The sequence below is a fragment of the Artemia franciscana genome, chromosome 15, assembly GCF_032884065.1.
Source record: "Artemia franciscana chromosome 15, ASM3288406v1, whole genome shotgun sequence".
NCBI classification, from domain to species: domain Eukaryota; kingdom Metazoa; phylum Arthropoda; class Branchiopoda; order Anostraca; family Artemiidae; genus Artemia; species Artemia franciscana.
In genome coordinates, this window is record NC_088877.1 from 40,518,634 (window position 1) to 40,538,215 (window position 19,582).

At 34.5% G+C, this 19,582-nt stretch overlaps 2 protein-coding genes across 3 annotated transcripts in view; both read right to left on the minus strand.

The window, feature by feature from the left end:
- LOC136036472 (proteoglycan Cow-like) overlaps positions 1-1,772 on the minus strand; it is a 77,446-nt gene extending 75,674 nt beyond the window's left edge. The window contains exon 1 of one of the 2 annotated variants that reach the window (XM_065718732.1): positions 1,603-1,772. In XM_065718732.1, coding sequence (XP_065574804.1) covers positions 1,603-1,713 — 111 coding nt within the window. In that variant the 5' untranslated portion in view covers positions 1,714-1,772. The remainder of the gene's footprint in view (positions 1-1,602) is intronic. The other variant, XM_065718731.1, reaches the window with a different exon arrangement.
- Positions 1,773-10,022: 8,250 nt separating this feature from the next.
- The window catches only part of LOC136036475 (palmitoyltransferase ZDHHC6-like), a 37,142-nt gene continuing 27,582 nt past the window's right edge, over positions 10,023-19,582 (minus strand). Inside the window, exons 6-8 of the mRNA XM_065718735.1 lie at positions 15,572-15,652; positions 11,479-11,666; positions 10,023-10,323 (exon numbers count right to left, since the gene is read on the minus strand). Coding sequence (XP_065574807.1) covers positions 10,182-10,323; positions 11,479-11,666; positions 15,572-15,652 — 411 coding nt within the window. The 3' untranslated portion in view covers positions 10,023-10,181. The remainder of the gene's footprint in view (positions 10,324-11,478; positions 11,667-15,571; positions 15,653-19,582) is intronic.

Sequence of the window (19,582 nt, forward strand, 5' to 3'; positions counted from 1 at the left end):
AGTAGAAGCACATTCAATTTTTAGCTTCTGAAAATCCATTCTTTAGCTTTCTAAATTCCCCTTCAACAAACTAAAAATGTGTAAAGTGGGCAGGGTTATGAAGCAAAAGGAAATGTTGGGGCATGTACAATATGAATGAAATTATATTTGAAATGCTATTTACAGCCATCACTGCTAATTTCTGTATAGTAGGAAGTTGAAAGATAACTGAAACTGAAAAACTGTATTGCATAGCCAATTCCTTCTAGTTACAACTTTATTGAGAAATTGGATACATAAGTTTTTAATTATCTTTCAACTTACTACTATACAGAAATTACCAGTGATGACTGGAAATAGTATTCAAAATATTCAAAACTTATGTATCCATTAATGTGTTTTAATCCATTAATGCCTTTTATGAAATATTCAAAACTTATGCATCTGTTAATGATTATTATTCACTTTTACTTTCTAGTTACAACTAGCCAGTGAACCCTTGAATCAGATAATTAGTTAAATATGACATTTATGTTGTGTTGATTTGAAGAAATGCTTTCTTATGCAATGGGGATAATACAGTTTTTCAGTTTGAGATTAAATTTGTTTTAAAAGATTCTTTGGGTATGGGAAGGCCTTGGTGAAACAAATGTGGTTGAATAGTGATTCTTGCAAGTGAATAGTAACTATAGAGCATAGCAAACTAATCCATGAGCCCCTTGGGCAGCAAGACAAGGTCTGTATTCTGATTAATTGAATTGTTAGTTTGTGTTTTTGACCTACTTGTTGTTTGCTCTTTCAGGCTTCAGGCCAAATAATTATTCAATAATATAAAATAGAGACCTTGCCCTGATGCCCCCAGGGCCCATGGAGTAATTTGCTTTACTATTCACTAGTATTCACTCAAATGAATCACTATTCAACCAAATTTGTTTCACCAAGGACTATCCATAGCCAAGTAATTTTTTAAAGCAAATTTAATTTGAAACTGAAAAACTGTATCTCTATTGTGTCAGAAGGCATTTCTTCCAATCAACAGAGCATAAATGTAATATTTAAATAATTGCTCTGATTCACTGGCTAGTTTCAACTGGAAAGTGAGAGTGGATAATTAGCATTAACAGAAACATAAGTTTTTAATTATCTTTCAACTTACTACTATACAGAAGTTACCAGTGATGACTGGAAATAGTATCTAAAATATAATTTCATTCATATTGTACAACCCTAACATTTCCCTTAGCTTCAAAACCCTGCCCACTTTATACATTTTTAGTTTGCCCCATGGAAAAGGAGGGTCAACTAGAAATGGAAGCACTTCTAGGATTAGCATTTTTAAATTCTCTTAACTAGAAACTATGCTGCTTCACAGCATAGATTCAACTTCAGAGCACTTGTGATGAAACTAAAAATTTACCTGGAGCAGTAGACAATATATGTTAGTTTCCATTATTCTGTAGCCTATATTATGAATTAAGAATTATTCTCTTTACTTTTTTCCTCTTCAGTAGTCCGTAATTTAGACATTTAATGAAGAATCTAACGTTTGGCTGTGTTTACTCATTTTCATGCCAAATAATAGGCCTACAATACCATAACTGGATTTTGGCCAATAAACCTTACCAACTCTTCAAAGCTAAAGTCTACATCATCTAGGATATCTTTAGAGTGCTTTTTAGGTTTCCCTTCACATTCTATTAGGAAAAAGAGTAGAGAAATCCACAAAATCCTCATTATCAATCTTTGTAGCTGGGTTCTTGTATAAATCTATCGGGACAAGTGCATAAACTGTAAGCCGTGTGTTCACGATGCAAACTATTTTGGCGAAGTAAGCCAAGTTACAAATTCTTGAAATGATCGGCTCGGCCAGTGGGTATTCATTTCTTTTCAAATAAGAAAATTTCATATATTTATCGGTTTGTAAATCCAGATTATTTTTTTCGTTGCACAGCCAAGTGTTATTATAACACATCATTGGATGTATCTCTTTATGCTCTTCCAAACTCCGGGTTCAACAAAGCTTATTCTAAGAAACTGTAATATCTTATTGAATAAAAGTAATTTGTGTGCCCTATTGAACGTGGTTTGAAAACCAAAATGAATTTATTGCAACTTTTGATGAAAGAATTATGTAAACCTGTACAATTATCAAAATTAATCTAAATTACTAATAGCTTATACTAAAAATAAATATTCAAAGAATTTTCTATCTGTGAAGGAAAGAATAGAAGTTTATTTAGGTCTGAAGCACAATAAGCAAGTGATCAATTTAAGTAGTTTTCAACAAGTGCTTTTGATTTCAATTCATTAATTCCAGTTGGCTATTGAACTTGAATAAATACAAAGTCAATTGCAATAGGCCTATTGAATGCGGGGCAAGTACGCTAATTATTTGCAAATTCTGTTTTCATTCCTTAAAAACATCTCTAAAATAATACCTTGTTTCTTATTGTAAAAAAAAATTCAGAAATTTCCAAAATTACCTTAAATAATAACAATCATTTTTGTCTCATTCCTAAAAATGTATTACGCCATATTACCCCCCCGCCCTCCCTTTATGAACTACCTGTCCAACCTACACTCCTAAACTATATTGTTCCATATTGCGACTCTTCTTTTCTTTGTTACTTTAGCATAAAAAGACGCATCAAAGTTTGTTTATATTCTATCTAGCTAAGTAATGGAAAACTATGTTAGAATTTGATAATGTGAAGTCAGAATCTTAGCCAACCGGTGTTCATTGAAAAAGAAAAAGAAATTTTTTGGTCATATCCCATCAACGCATATATGCATTGGAGGTACACTGGCCTACTGCATCTAAAAAGGCAACTGAAGACAATTCTTTACCAACTGACAGCGTAAAATCACTGCATTGATGAATTTCGCATATTCACTTTTCAAACTTACTCTTAAATTACTAGCATGTATCCTCTCAAATTATTACAACTGATAATTTAAAGAAAGAAACAGAATTTTCAGGAGGTATAGAGTTAAGAAAATAGAGCTCAGATTTAAGTAAACGAATTAGCATTTTTGTCGTTTCACAGGGGTTTAATCTCGTATCCAACTCTTTGGCATTTTGGACGATGTCATTAAGGACACTCGCAAAATTTTTATAACAGATTTCAACAACCGTTAGATCATTGACAAATTTCCATCTATTAGAAAATTCCTTGGCCAAGTTATTAATCATAGCTCAGGAAAGAAGGGGGTTAAGGAAATTATATTGGAATACTCCACGGTGGACAGGGAGAGGATTGAAATAATTGATCTGTTATTTAATTGTTGTGATTTGCTTGATAAAAAGGAGGCAACCAATTTCACCAGCAAAGGATTTATATAGGTCAAATAAACAAGACCAAATGCTTTGCGGGTATGGATCGGCATGAAATTAAGTTTGATTAAGTATTAGGCTTTTCAAGATTTTTTTCGAACGGCATAGACACAATAAACAAGGTAATGAAAAATTGAATTAAATTTGAGGTTCCGAAATTGCTTCAGGTTAGTTTGAGGTTGGGTGTTTTCCTTTAGATAATCTACAAGGAATCCTTCATGTAGTTTCGAGAATATAAGACTGAGAGATATAGGTCGAACAGCTTCCAAGCTAGGCCTTCCATTTTCCTTTTTTAAGAGGTTCATAAATCCCTGCTTCGACATTTGTGGAAAAAGCCCAGAGCCAGTATCTCATTGAAGAGGACAGACGACAGTGATGAAAGAAAATCACTAAAGTCAAAGAGAAAAAGGGACATTCAGAGGTTAGACACTGGTTTTTCTTGTTTTAACAATTTTAGTTCGATTTCCAAAATAGAAATAAAGGGTGAAGAACAGGGAAAATCATCAGTTGGTAACTGACAATGTTAGAAGGTTATGGACGATAGGAGCAACGGACCTGTTAAGACTATTGGTCGTTGCTTCAAGAGTTCTAGTCGGTTGAAATGAAGCTGGTCACGTCTCCTGACACACATATTTTTACCCACTGAATACAGTTTTTTCCGTTTGTTTTTAAACAATTCGTCACCCTTATCTTTATAGTACTGTCAAGCATTTTACGAGTTTTTTTTTCTTAGTATTTTATACCATTTCTGAAAAGCTTTAGTTTATTTGTAAGGGTTGATGGATGTAAGGCTCGTGCACTTTTATAAAACAATTTTAGGAAAGAAAATAAATATTTATCATTTAACATTCTAGTATTTTTTAGGGTTAAAATTCTATTTACTTTATATATCTTTGGTGTTCAGCCATATGCCAAAAGAAAGAAGCCCGGAGATGCCAAGAGGATGGCAAGGGTGGTGATTGAGAAAGAATTCTTAAAGTTCAAAGAGGGAGACAAAAGGATGTAGAGGTGACTATTCTCTCCCAATGGGGGCAAAGCTGATGAGAGAATTAAGAAGTATTCATATTAGTTTGAATAGCATCAAGTGAGGGGTTTCCCCTAATTATTGATATTTAGCTATTTGCTTAACCTTCAGAGACAGGCAATTTCGAAGACGCTAATGCCTTTCCAGGACGATAAAAAACAGTTCGAATAAGGATAAATGCTTTTATTAGACAGTGAAAAGAAAAAAAACAATAAAAAATATGGTGGATATTTCAATCCCATAAGCAGTGATCTTCATCAGCAGACATATTTCTGCAGATGACGATCACTTTACATGTGATCAATATATCCAGTACATTTTTTGATTGCTTTTTTTATAGTCTAATAAAAAGATTTATCCCAATTCGAACTGTTATTTATAGCCTTCAGAGAAGAGCAAAGTCAATCCATATCATGATAATTGGTGTCACTAACTAAAAAAAAGGTCCTGCATTAAGATACAAAGAGACAGTAAAATCAGTATTTGTCTGCAATTACTGGATGAATCTACGTTTTTCACCAATATTTTGGATTTGGCCAGTAAAAGAAGACAGCTACGACAGCAATAGTAGAGGAACGGGGGAGTAACCTCGTCTGATACTTCTGACAAATAATTCGATCATGCTCAGATAAACTAGGGACTGAACTTATTCTGGAGAACAGGTTACTCTAAGGAAAAAATAGACATAGACTGCACCACCCTTTTTTACTAGGTGGGTGATCCAGAGGACGGATTTTAATATACTAAGAATACTTTGGTAAAATTAGGGATCTGTACTTGTTAACCGCCATAGGATCTAAGTAAGTTAGTTAAGACGACACTAGACCTTTAAGGTTCAAACCATTGGTGCTGACATCCGTTTCATGGCCCTTCAGCCAGAAGGTGAAATGGGGGGGGGGCTGGGGGCCAACCATCCTGTGCTTTCACACACCCTTTCTGCTTACCTTCCCCAGATTTCTCCAGGTACCTATTTAGAGCTGGGTCGACTCTGGCTGAGCTTACAGACTCCCGTTCAAAACCAAATAACCGGTCACAACTGTACTTGAACCCGTGTCCCTTGGACAAAGAATCTCACACCAGGCGCCAAACACATAGATCTATTTGGTTTAATTCTGATAAAATCTCCAGTTCAGCACGCTTGCACATGTTGCGACTTTCGGCGTTAGCAAGGAAAACTTAGGAAATTTCAAGCAATTTGAGAAACGTATTTCCTGGGAAAAAGGATTCAGTTGATTAATTTTCATATGATATGCACAAATAATATTGATCTAAAGCAAAAGAACGATTGCTCTCTCGCTTCCTCTCTTTGAATCCTTCTCTGTTTCTCCCTCTCTAATCCCTATTTCAGAAGGATCCAACACCATCTGCTCTATATCAATAGCAGAGTGCGCCGAGTGAAACTATAAACCATGGCTTCTCAGAGTACAGATTAACCTAAAATCCTAGTAGAACACATCCAGTTTAACAGTGCATAAATTAGGATATAGCGTCTAACAATTAAACGCTTAGAAACAAAGGGTATTACTAAAAATATTAAAAACTAAGATGTCGGGTATACTTCCAGCCATCAACATGTTGCCAACAGAAACAAAAAAGTTTAATTAGTGCATCGAAACATCCGGAATCAAAGGTTAGAGAAAATATACTGATGAAAACACATACGGCTCACCGTTATCGTTACTCATTGCTTATAAATGTGTAACTCTAAAATCTAACTAAAGCTTTTTCTTAAGCATTCAGAAAAAAAAGCATTTGAGGGAATCCTTGAAAAACTGTAAATTATTTGTCAAAATGACAAAGTGTCTGCAAGAAAATAGAACTTCAAAGCCCAATGATTTCCAGAATCTTCTTCTACCTGCCTTATTTCTAGAAACAATCTAAATCAGAAACCCTAATAATGTTTTTGGTGGAGCTTAAACTCAAAAATGAGCATTCAAATGAGCCAGTATATTTGTCATAGCAAATAAGTGCTAATTTCTTCCTTATTATTTTGGGCAATTTATCCTTTTATCGTTGGCACATTAAGCCAACGAGTATTGCAAAAACAACCTGATTATTTACTAAAACTGTAAGACTGTGACACTAGAAAGGTAGGAAACTCCTGACCTTGCAATGATAAAACGAAAAAGTGTCATCACCAACATTAGTAGACCCCCCCCCACGACTCTACTATTTCTATCTGCTAAAGTAAACATACATTTTTCAAAAGCTGAAAAAATTACATTTATTTTTCTTTTCATAATAGCTTAAAAAGTCCCTGATCAAAGGAACGTTTCCAGAGCCACTGAAGGAGGCAGTCGTTATCCCTGTCCCGGAACTCATGAACCCCAAAGAACTGGGCGATATGCGACCAATTTCTCTAACTCCATTATTATCAAAAGTTTATGAACCTTTCTTAAACAAATGGCTAATACAAGGACTCAGCGAAATAATAGACCCCCGACAATACGGCTTCCAACAGGGGCGTAGTACAAGCCATAACCTTGTAAAAATCTTTGAAACAATGGTAGCCCACATTAAAACTGATACCTTTTTGATACCTTTGGCCATGAGGAAATATTAAAATGCATGGGAGGTTTTCATCCTTTTTTAATCAAAATAGTTGAAAGTTTCCTATCTGAACGAAAACAGAAGACCAAATACAAAAACGAGCTGTCAAATACGACGACCCTAACATGTGGTATACCTCGGGGAACTAAGCTAGGCCCTACCCTATTCTTGTTACTTTGCAACATGCTAGCTACGTGGCACAAAGATGGCGTAAAGTTTGCAGACGACTTAACAATAATAGTACTACAGAAGCAGAACGAAATCCCAGACCTACAGGAAATGGTAACGAGACTGGATTTCATTTTTTTCAGCATAAAAATTCACCATAAATAGAAAGAAATCATCAATAATGAGGATTTCATTTTTAAAGCACAGGGTACCAGATTTATCTGAAGTGGGTATAACAGTAGTTCAGAAAATTAGAATTCTGGGTGTCATTTTTAACGATAGATTGACATGGGACGACCATATAAATCATTTAATTTCCCAAATTATCCCTCTACTAAGGTCTTTGGCAAAATTACGCCGGTTTAATCTAGGCAAAGATGCAATGCTTACTTACTACAAAACTCACATGAGACCAATTCTAGAATATGCGTGCCCAGTCTGGCACGCTGGTATCACAAAATATCAAACAAACAAACTTGAGGGAATACAAAAGCGTGCATTGCGAGTGATTTTAGGGGATGCACTGTTACCTTATGGAGAATGTCCTGTTCTATCAGGTCTCACAACGCTTGAAACAATGCGGCACGAACTACTAATGGGCTTCGGACATGGCCTTCTCTCATCACAGAAGCATTGCGCACCGAATATTACACAAAACAAGCACGACACCCAGCACTGCAACAAGCTACAGCCATGCAACCCCGGAGCAACACAGTAATACAGGAAATCTTCCGACAATATTTCACCACTCATTTTTTTTTTTAGTTTTGTTTTATATATTGCGATTATTTATTTTGATATTCCGCAATAAATTATTTGTCCTTGTCAAAAGATCAATAGTGCTCAACTTAAACGACATCTTTATTTGGTAACAATTAGTAATAATGGTAATAATGTAAATTAGTAATGCTAAGCTAAGTTTTGCTAGTCCAATGTAGACCCTGTTTTTACCAGCGTTTAATTTTTTTATAAGTCTACTTATAAAACCTTCAATTTAACATATCTATTTGGATCTTAACAGAGAACATCGACACTCTAGACTTCATAGTCCCAACGTGGGGCGCAGGTCTACCCTAAGGGGCATGGAAATATTTTCGTGGATCACGGGCAGGACATGCACCTTTCGTCTGACTACACTTTAAGAATTAATTATTGTATGAATGACGTCACATTCAAAGCCATTTAAGGAGCAAAAATGATACATGATAGTATTGCAATGATGCTATACACTGTAGAAAAGGAGTTGCATCCAGACAATATTTTTCATTAGCATAAAATATGCCAAGAAGATGACCCAAAAAACAGATACCAAGTTAGTGGCCTTTTAAGCTTCGTTCAGGAATGGTAGTATTTATCCGTTACTCATTGTATTTTGATATTTATATAATGGTATTTATTCATGATAATTTCTGTTGGTTTTACGTTTGGCTTCATTTATCATAGTAATTTTGAATAGTTACAGCTTTAATTTCTTAATTCAAAGCGATTTCTAATCCTTTAAAATTTGATCTTATGTAAACTAGTTTCTCCTCATTTTAAGTTTGAAATTTGCTCTTTACCTTTCATGTATTTTTTCTATTTGTTGATTTGGTTACAAGACTATAACTTTCACTGTACCAAGTAAACACTTAGGTCAGTCGGTCTATTACTACTACAACTATTAAAAACTGCCTGCAGGACCAAATCACCTGAGGCGAACACAGCTGCATATACTCCTCCTCCACCCCAATTTACTCAACGCTTCACTATTTATCCCTCCCATAAAGTTATAATTTCCTTTGAAGCCCTCCTTATGACAATTTCCCATCCCATTTGGGAGCAACCGATATTCATTTGACCAAGACAGATAGCAAAACGGACTACTACCATCCTTCATCCCAAGACTTGACCTACATTGAGTTAAATGCCAATTTACAAGAATGGCCATACACAATTTTAAAGAAACATTGTAAAATCCTTCCATTGAAGTATGGTATCCCACAGAGCACAAGTTAAGACTTCATCCTCTTCGTTTCTAGTTTTAAGTTAATTTTCCCGCACGAACGTAAAATGTAATTTACAATAGTAATTTAGAAATTCTTGCAATCGTAAGTCCTAATCTGTTGCTAAATGGCAGTAAATTTCTAGAGATGGAATTTAATCAAGCCCCGTGCTCAAGGGAGCTTATTGCAATTAATTGCAATAATTTACTGAATAAGCGTAATTATTATGCAATGTGGAAATCAGTTTAAACATCAAAATGAATTTCTCGCAAAAAAAACTGTAAACAATCTTGCAACCTAATAAAACCTTTGAAACTAACCAAAAATAACGTTAGCTTATTCCAATAACTTCTTCTTCTTCTTGGTTACATAGTTGTATCTCAAGATGCAACCAAATTCGGGACACAAGTACATCGCATCAGAGAGCGGCTGAAATTAATTTTCGGTGAAAATGACATCTAAAACAAATGTACGATTTGCAGCGATTTCTGGAATGCATTTTGACTTTTTGAACATCTTTTCTCTCTTGCAAAACTACCGCAAACTCACCGTTAGGGAGTTATTCCGGCCCAAATATTCTTGTATTTATACATATAGAATTGCAATCATTCCCGTCTTCTTTGATCGGAAATGACATTTAGGAGGTGTCTCAGGGAAAATAAATGACATGTTCCGTTCCAAAACTTAGTAATCAGGTGCCAAACACTACGCACTGTAAACGAAGTGGTTTGATCCCACGTGGTTTGTTTATCTTGAAAGAGCAGCATGCGTGACTTAGGGATTGCCTTCGGATAGAAAAAGTCTGGTAAATCCGCTGAGATAAGATTAAAAGGTTCCCCTTAGATAAGATTGCCTAAAATCCATTAATGTTCGGAATCTCCAGGATAAGCACTAGTTTAAAACATAGTGGAACAAAGAGGGAATATTCGCCAGGATAATTGCGATACTCCAATTTCTGAGGACTAACCAGAGGGACAAAAACAAAAGCACAAGAACCATCTATTAAAATATAGAGACTTAAATAAAAATTTCACTAGAAATATCTCACAGTATATCGTGGTACGATGCCTCATGGGGCTTAGAGACATGGTGTACTGAAACTCACTCTATTTAAAGCTTTGCGTAGAGTTTATTCTTCTTTTCCTTATTTCTTCTTCTTAAATTCTTTGACAGGGCCCGGAGCAGAGTCTAACACCTGTACGCAGCGCTTAGGGAACCAGCCTCTTCGTCGACGTCCATTTTCCGTATCTCTCGGAAATTGAAACACTTCTCCATAATACCAATACCTGCAAAGAGAGAAAAGACAAATTACGGCTTTTTGGATGTTTTATGAACTAGGACTTGAATAAAAATGCTTGATTAATTTATTTTGTTTACTTATATCAATTTTATTTTGATTGATGAAAAACAAAATCTTCTTTTTTCCTTTGATCAGCTGGCATTAGTCATATTATTACTTTCTCTTACATTTCTACTACATTACTTTCTTCTTTCTTCTTCACTTCTTCTACTTTCTTCTACGTTAGTAAATGTTGTATCTAAGGTGAAACCGACATTTTAAATACAGACGTAGACAACGTAATAACTGTCAACTATACACAGAAATACAAAATATACTAAAAAATAGATTTAAACGGACAGAGAAACACATACTCTTTTGCTAAGTGGCTAGAACACATGACATACCGCACTATTATTCAAATTTTGATGTGTTTCTGGTTATTCCTATGATCTTGCAGGATCTTGTCGAAAAACTTCGTTGGAATCAAATTCAGGGAAATGGATAAATTCTTAGCTTTTCTTCTTGTTCGCATTGCTATGGGGACGATTTCCCGTAATCTCATCATCGGAATGAAATTCCGGACATTTTTCAATTTATAGCTTTCATTCTTCTGCTTCTTATTGCTGAAGAATTTCAACCCCCCCCCCCCCACAAAAATGCCTTTACTGTCACTAGCTTGCAGAACATTAACATTTCTTTGTTCAAACTTACTTACATTTCAATCCAGAGTGAGATAGACGGAGAAAGAGAGATAGAGAGATAGATAGAGAGAGAGAGAGAGCGAGAGAGAGAGAGAGAGAGAGAGAGAGAGAGAGAGAGAGAGAGAGAGAGAGAGAGAGAGAGAGAGAGAGAGAGAGAGAGAGAGAGGGGAGAGAGAGAGAGAGAGGGGGAGAGAGAGAGAGAGAGAGAGAGAGAGAGAGAGAGAGAGAGAGAGATTTTTTGGCTAGCAAGTCCAATCACTGGTTATTTTATACAACTCTGCAACATACAGATTTGAAGAAGAAATCATGCATTCGTATATGTTCAAGATAGTATTGCTACATTAACTTGAAGAATGAACATACCACCAAAATAAAATACATTAGATCTATATTAAATTAAAACTAAAGAACTATATTAATATTAAGGCAGCATTACAGATATTTAATCCAAAACATACTTTTTCCAGCGTGTTACAGTGATGATTTCCCCCAAATTGATATATATCCTTGGTTCTTCAGTGCATGGCTGACAAAATACAGCTCTTAGACCATGGCTAACTGGAAACCACGAACCAGAATAGCTTCGGATAACTTCATACTCGATTGAGCGAAGTTTTTTCAACCGTTTCTGCTCAATTTGTTCGATCTGAAAAATTTAACGAGTAAAAACTCTTGTTTTGTTCAATCAAGCTCAGTGAGAACTTTCTGAGCTTGAATGTTCCGTTAAATGAATCATGTAACGCTCTAAGTTAGCCTTTACAATATAAGACTGAGTTTAACACAAGATTCAGGGAAATTATCATATGAGAGTGAGTCAGCTTATAAGACTAGACAAAAATTAAGCGAATTGTTACTATTTTCTGGACGTAGGCTGAGCAAAAATAAAAGGCAGAACTACTGAACCAGAGTTGTCTTCTTTTTCTCTTGTACTTTATCTGACAAAACTCCGAAAAAATTGGTTTCCAATCCCTGTAGTAGTCTTAATTTTCGGATCAGAAATTTACGCTTAATTATATTTTTCTTAAAAACTTCACCAAAACTTCGACCAAGTCATTGATAAAGTTTCTTTTTTTTTGCCGTCATCATTGCCGGGGATAGCTGGCTAAGTATAAAAAAAAACAAGGTAACTGTTTTTCAGACTGTCTTTCAGTTCAATTCAAATGCCAACCAGGTACACTAATAAAATTAATCTGTTTTGTAGTTAATCAGTTTTGTTTTGATAATCAGTTTTAAATCAAACGAAAAGAGAATTGATGCCCAAATATAGCTTTTGGAATGAACACTGGTAATTTTTGAAGCATACAGTTTAGTTTGTTTAAGCATTATTTGAACTGACCAGTCAAAAAAAAGATTTAACAGTTATTTTTCTATGCATATGAATGGAATTTATTTGAAAGAAAGAAAGAAGGGACAAACTTTAGTACACATCAGACCACTGAAATTAGATTGAGTTTCAAATCGTTCCTCAAGTTGTTCCCAAGACAGATAGGTTAGTTCAACAACCTGAGAAAAACTAAAAACTTTAATTTTTTACTTCAAATTTTGTAAAAAGGACACAATTCTTTACTAAGAAATTTTGGCGTCAGCTCTCACTGTGGGAGTTTTGGTAAAACTTGGTGAAAAGGAATTTCTGTAAAATTTAATTCTGGAGTTCTACACATGATCAGAACTGAAATCAAACTGGAATATGGCCAAATTTATTACCTATTACGAGTTTTTGAACCACTGGCGTTTCAAATAGCGCAAAATGTTTCTTTTAGATTTGTCATTGTCTAAAAACAAAGTACGATAGACTGATCAAAGAAAAAGTTTTGGTGCTTGAACAATGGTTCAATAGAAATTAGAAATTACATAGGGAAACTGAAAAGGAGTAAAGAATTGAATAGGAAACTGAATAGGAAAAAAAACAGAGTATGGGGAAATAATCAAAGAAGAAACTTTAGTTTTTGATAAATTGTTTAAAAGGAATTAGGAAGTACATACAGGCAGGACCGCAGCTTAGGTTTTAAGCTTGGAGGGAAAATACAAAGAATAAGCCAACAAAATCGTACTGTGTGGCGACAAATGCTAATACAGAAGCTAGATTAAACTAAAAACACTGAATTCCAAGGCCAGAGCTGTGCGTCGATACCTTGAAAATTAAAGGGGAGACAACACGATGAGCATAATGCACATTCAAACCTAACCTTAATCCAAACTCGGTAGCCTCATAATCAACAAATTCGTTAACATCCAGAAGCCCTTATTTTAGACCTTAAAACCCCTTCTGCCTCCAGAGGTATTCAGGGCATCAAGAAGGAGTCACCAATCTTCTTGTAATTTTCTGCTGCCACTACATCGTCACAATGAGGCTGGACTGAGGTATTTAGGTTTTGCATATCTGTCTGGTATGTCAATTGCATGGTGTTTCTTGATCTGGTTTTGTGGAGTGTTGGCCTACTCGATAATTGCTAGTGGAGCGTTGTATTCAGTAGCCGGGGGTCGTCCGTACGTAATACGTGGCCACGGTATTTCCATTGTTGAACTCTTATTGCATCTGTCACAAAAGGCTGACCCGTTTTATCCTAGATAAATTTATTGTTTATCCTCTGCTGAAAGTGGATGTGGATAATTCTTCTGAGACATATGTTCTCAAAAGTAAGAATTCTCCTCTCTTGTTTCTGGTTGATGCACCAGCCAGGTTTCGGATGCATAAAGAAGAAACGGCATGACGTTGCTATTAAAGAGTCATAATTTCAGCCGTAGAGAGAGGCTTTGAGACCACTAAAATTTCAGTAGTCTATTGAATGCTCCATTGGGTATACCAATTCTTGTAAGCACTTCTTTTATGGTGGATCCTGCATTATCAATTATGCTTCTTAGGTATTTGAAATGGACAACTTGTTCTAACTGTTAATCTCCCCAAGCGATGCTCAGGTGTGAGACTGTTGTAACCATGCATTCTGTTTTTTCGATATTTATTTTTGGACTGACCCTCTCTCCTTCACTTAGTAAAAGAGTTCTTGAAGTCGTTACTTACACAATTCTGGCATTGCGATGTCGTCAGCAAAGTCTATACTGCTCAGTCGTTCTTCAAGATTCAGCTGAATACAGTTTGGGATGGTGCTTTACATTATAAATCAATTACAATTAAGAAGTGTAGCGGCAACAAGACTCAGTCTTGTTTAACTCGTGATTGGATGCGGAGGAAACGGGTTTGGCCAATTGGTGTCTTTACACAGCACCCATTGTCTCTATAGAGATCAATGAACTCTATAACAGCATAAAAATTAAACAGTAGAGAACTTCACACAATCGCAATGACAAATGATCTGATTGAATGTCAAGTAGCAGCTGCAGCTATTGCTGTAAAACAAAGGGAAACTTCCCTTTGCATGCGCTGTGATCTGTCCCATTTCTGAACTAAATTTCCGCTACTGTTTAATATTTACGCAGTGGGTCTATATGAAGACAATGCGGAGGTAATACATATTTCAATAATTTGTTAAGAATGCAGTTGACAGTGATCAGCCTGCGGTAACTATAACAATTATTTTTTTGTCCTTTCTTTAATATAGAAGTAATATTACCATGTAAAATGAATAAGGGACAATAGATCATGAAAGGAACGCTTGAAATAATAACTGAAGACGTGGCAGTAGTTAAACTCAATTAGAATTAAAATATGCTGCACAAATACCACCAAAATCATAAGACTTTGCCCTTAACAGAAGAGACTTCACAATATTAGGTTTTTGACAAGATATAACATTTCTTTGGCTGACAGTATTAGGAAGAAGTTTCGCAACTAAAGCAGTACAATGGCTTTACACAGCATAGTTAATCCTGGAACAAATCCACGTATAATAATTAATCCACGAGAGTATTGGTATAACATACCTAAAAGAAGAATCTTCAAGTACCGACGCATTCAGCCCCTTTTTCTAATGATTACCGTTAGTCAAAAATTCGACAACGGAAAATCAAACTGCACAAAGATGACGTTTAAAAGCCAGTCTAATTTTCTGCTTAGTGTTAAAAACAGTTTTCTGCTTAAGACACCAAAGCGTAAGGATTTATAAAGGCTTCGGTTGATAAAAACAAATATGTCATAAAAAAATGTTTAAGAAGAGGAAAGAAGAGCAGCATTTTTATTAAATTAGGAAATATCAAAACATATTGATTGATAAAAACATGTCATTAACAAATCCAAAAAAAGGTAAAAGAGAAGCATTTTTATTAAATTAGGAAACATCAAAGCTTAAATATTTATAAAGAAACTAAAATGTCATTAAAAAATTCCAAAAAGAACGAATAAAAGAGAAGCGTTTTGATTAAATTGCGAAATTTAAAAGACTTTATAAATCGACATTGGCGAATAAAAACAAAAATACCAAAAACAAAGGAATCTGAAATGAATAGCAGTATTTTGTAAAGACCCTGACAAATATACCTTTTAATATGTTAAATGAAAGAACGACTATGTCATTGATTTCTTTTTTTTGGCGATTTCAAATCAAACTTCTTAAATTCGTAATTTTTAATTCTTTCATGTTCAACAATATTTCTTACCGTCAACGTATATTCATTACATCCTTCTTTTGTCGTCCAAAATATTCCATCACCAATAGGAGTACAGGAAAAATTAACTACCTGAAATCAAAACTTAGTTGTTATACATAACGACTTGACCAACTTGACCTTTTTTTTTTCGTCAAAATGGCTGACGTACAGTTTGAACTACAGCTGACCTACAATACCAATACTTTTCGGCAAGACTGTTTTTTGGACAAAATTCGGAAATAATTTCATATTTTATTTCTCAGATTTCCAAGGACGTAAAGATAACATAGTACAAGAAATAATTTCTAGCGATGTGGCAACCCTGGTCATGTATATCTTTTACTGCGCTTCTCGTTCATGTTTTGGGCATTCCTTTTTTTTTTATAATCAATCTGTTGCTTAGTAATTGAAGTCTCCGTTAAGCCTTTCAATTATTTTACCAAAGTACTAACCTCAAAATACATGCCTTATATAATATCACTATTTCCAATAATTTTCGAGATGAATACAAATTTCATTTTCGGATTTTCAGAGGGCACAAGGATAGCATATTATAAAAAAGATTTCCAGTAATGTGGCAATTCTGGTCATGTGCTATTTTTACATTTGGGACATTCATAATTTTGAAGCCTGTGCTGCTTATTAATTCAGGGTCTTAATCTTAAACACAACCTTAGCAGTGGTAGAGTACTTTTTGCTCAAAGTAGTACAATTTTGAAATAATAATACATTTAGGCAAGAATATTATGTTCTATCAACACCGAGATTAATGTATAATAATAATTATAGATTACGGAAGGACAAAAGGAAAGCTTAGTATAAGAAAAAACCTAGTGATGTAGCAGCCCTGGTCATGCATAGTTTTTACAATGCTTCTATTTTTTATATTTTGGGCATTTCAATTTTTTTTTATTAATCTATTGTTTAGTGACAGAAGATCTTCAACCGAAACTAAAACAACAACAAAAGAGAGAATAATGAGGACTTTTTTCCCAAGACAGTGAACCAACAAAACCTATTTGAATATTTCGGCCCTATACCTAAGGGCCGTCTTCAGCAAAGAAAAAATAAAAACAATAAAACAATTGCAATAAAAATTCTCAGTTAAAAATCCATTTGTTTTAAAATAGCCTTGGCATCATTACTTCTTAACGAAAAGTTCAGCCAAGACTGTCTGATAAAAGCTAACATTTTACAGACGTGAATGTCAACATTCACCGGTGAATGACCGAAATACATTTTATTTATTCTTGCGTTTAGTTAGCCAGTCAATTTTTCCAGTTCTATGCAAGGTTTGATGATGAGAATTTAGGTTAGGGCATTAATACATTTCTAAGATCTATAATCTAATTTAACCTAATTTTAACTTCTACCATCAAAGCTTGCATAAGACTGAAAAACTTGATTCTCAAAGTTAACTGAATCCAAGCAGAGAAAGGGGAATTTGGACATTCACCGATGAACGTTGAAATTAACCAGATTTCGGATATTCACGGTAATACTTCTATTTTATATTATTTAGGATATTCCTTTTTGTACTTAAACTGTCGCTTAGTCAAGTAAAGTCTTCAACCCTTTCAACTTTTAGACCCAATGGGTAAGTTTAGACACACTGGGCAAACGGCCTTCCCACATATAACAGAAGTTTCGCCGGGAAGCATTATTTTCCTGTCCTTTTTAAGTAGAAAAAAAAACTAATCAGTTTTCTGCTAGGCTTTTGCATTCATGAAAATGCTACTACAGATATTGCTTCAATTTCTTTCATATTGCTACTATTTTTTACAAAAAAAAAAACAGTTTATCTCTTTTCTGGCATACACTTACCGATTACCATGATTGGCTTGTGAAAATACACGTCACTTAGGTAAACCAGTGAAGTTAAATCACTTTATAACAAGGAATTTACAAGAAAGTAATTGCTCTTTTTTTCTGGTACAAATAGTAAAATCAAAACTCAACAATGAGAGAAATAAATAAAATTTTAATATTGCTTTATCACTGATACAATAATAATATTTAATTTTTTCCAGACTTTCACTGAAAGTGTAAAAGTCTATAAAAGTGTAAAAGTGTACAAAAATAATTAAAATATGACAGTTGTGCGATCAGTACCCTGCGATATGTAAAATATGGATGCCTATTTTAAATTCAAATATGCATGGTGTACAGAGGTCATCAGCAAAAAAAAAAGCATGATTAATAAAAATTATAAATTAATTCAGGATAATGGTAGATACAAAACTGAGCCAAAATTCTCACTATACTACTTTATTGGGGGAAAAACTAGTTAATTTGCAGAAACTATAAAAAAAATATCATGAAAAAATACTAAGACTTACTAGAAAATTATTAAAATTCCAGACTTCTTGAATAATTTTCTCTCTGACAGATAGTAAATTTTCTTGTTGAGTTTCCTGTCACATCATTAACTTTCCTATTATATTTCTATTATAGCTCGTTTTATGTTTCTAATTACGTTTTCAATCTGGTTGACTTTCTGTTATTTTTCTGATTCAGATTCTGAATACATAATTGGTTGACTTCACTGACCTTGCAGGACAGACTTCAAACTCGTCAGACTTCTGACCAGTTTTGAAAAAAAAATCCTTACCACCTGGTAACATCGTTCAGAACTGTACACTGTTACATTGACCTTATAGGACAGACTTCATGCTCGTTATACTTCTGACTAGTTTGAAAAAAAAAACTGTACCACAACTGAACTGAACTGAACTGTACTGAAAACAAAACTGTGCCATCTGTTACACTGAGCAGAACTGTTACAGCTGTTACACTGTGAATACTAGATACAAGTAGTTTGATTCAGTCTGTGGTTTTTTATACATAAAAATTAAATAAAAAAACAAGTTTTTTTAAATGAAAGTAAGGAGCAACATTAAAACTTAAAACGAACAGAAATTACTCCGTATATGAAAGGGGCTTTTCCTCCTCAACGCCCCGCTCTTTACGCTAAAGTTTGACTCTTTCTCTTAACTCTATTTTTAAAACAGTAAGAAACTTTAGCGTAAAGAGCGGGGCGTTGAGGGGGAAAAGCCCCTTTCATATACGGAGTAATTTCTGTTCGTTTTAAGTTTTATGTTGTTCCTTACTTTCATTTAAAAAAACTTGTTTTTTTTTATTTAATTTCTGGACGTTTTTGAATTAATGCATGTTTTGATCTTGGCTCTCCGCACATAAATAATTAAAACGAAATTTGCATATTAATTAATTGCAATTAATCGGAAGATTTTGAGAAAAAAGAAGCGAGGGAGGAAGCCTAGTTGCCCTCCATGTTTTTTATTACTTAAAAAAGCAACTAGAACTTTTAATTTTTTACAAACGTTTTCATTGGTAAAAAAATATACGTAACTTACGAATTAACTTACGTAACGAACTTCTATATTCGTATGGTTTTATTGCGTGTATGAGGGGGTTCAACCCTCGTCGATACCTCGCTCTTTACACTAAAGCTTAGATTTTGTCCCAATTCCTTAAGAATGACCTCTGAATCACTAAGGCCGTAGAATAAATAGTTGAAATTACTAAAAATAATTTAGCGTAAAGAGTAAGGTATAACAAGGAGATAAACCCCTCATATGCGTAATAATTTTTGTTCGTTTTGTTTTAATGCTGCTCCTTACTTTCAGTAGAAGAAACTTTTCATATTTATTTTTTCATTGTTTTTTCAAATAATGCTAGAAAATCCTTCATTGAAATTCTCTTCCCCCGTGAGAAGTTTCTTCATGGATATATCCTCCCACGTAACCCCCCCCCCTCAACTCTCCCCACTAAACAAAAAAAATCCCCTGAAAACGTCTGTACACTTCCCAGTAACCATTACTATGTGTAAACACAGGTCAAAGTTTGTAACTTGCAGCCCCTCCCACGGGGACTGCGGGGGAGTAAGTCATCCCCAAAGACATAGTTATTAGGTTTTTCGACTATGGTGAATAAAATGGCTATCTCAGAATTTTTATCCGGTGATTTTGGGAAAAAATGAGCGTGGGGGGGGGCCTAGGT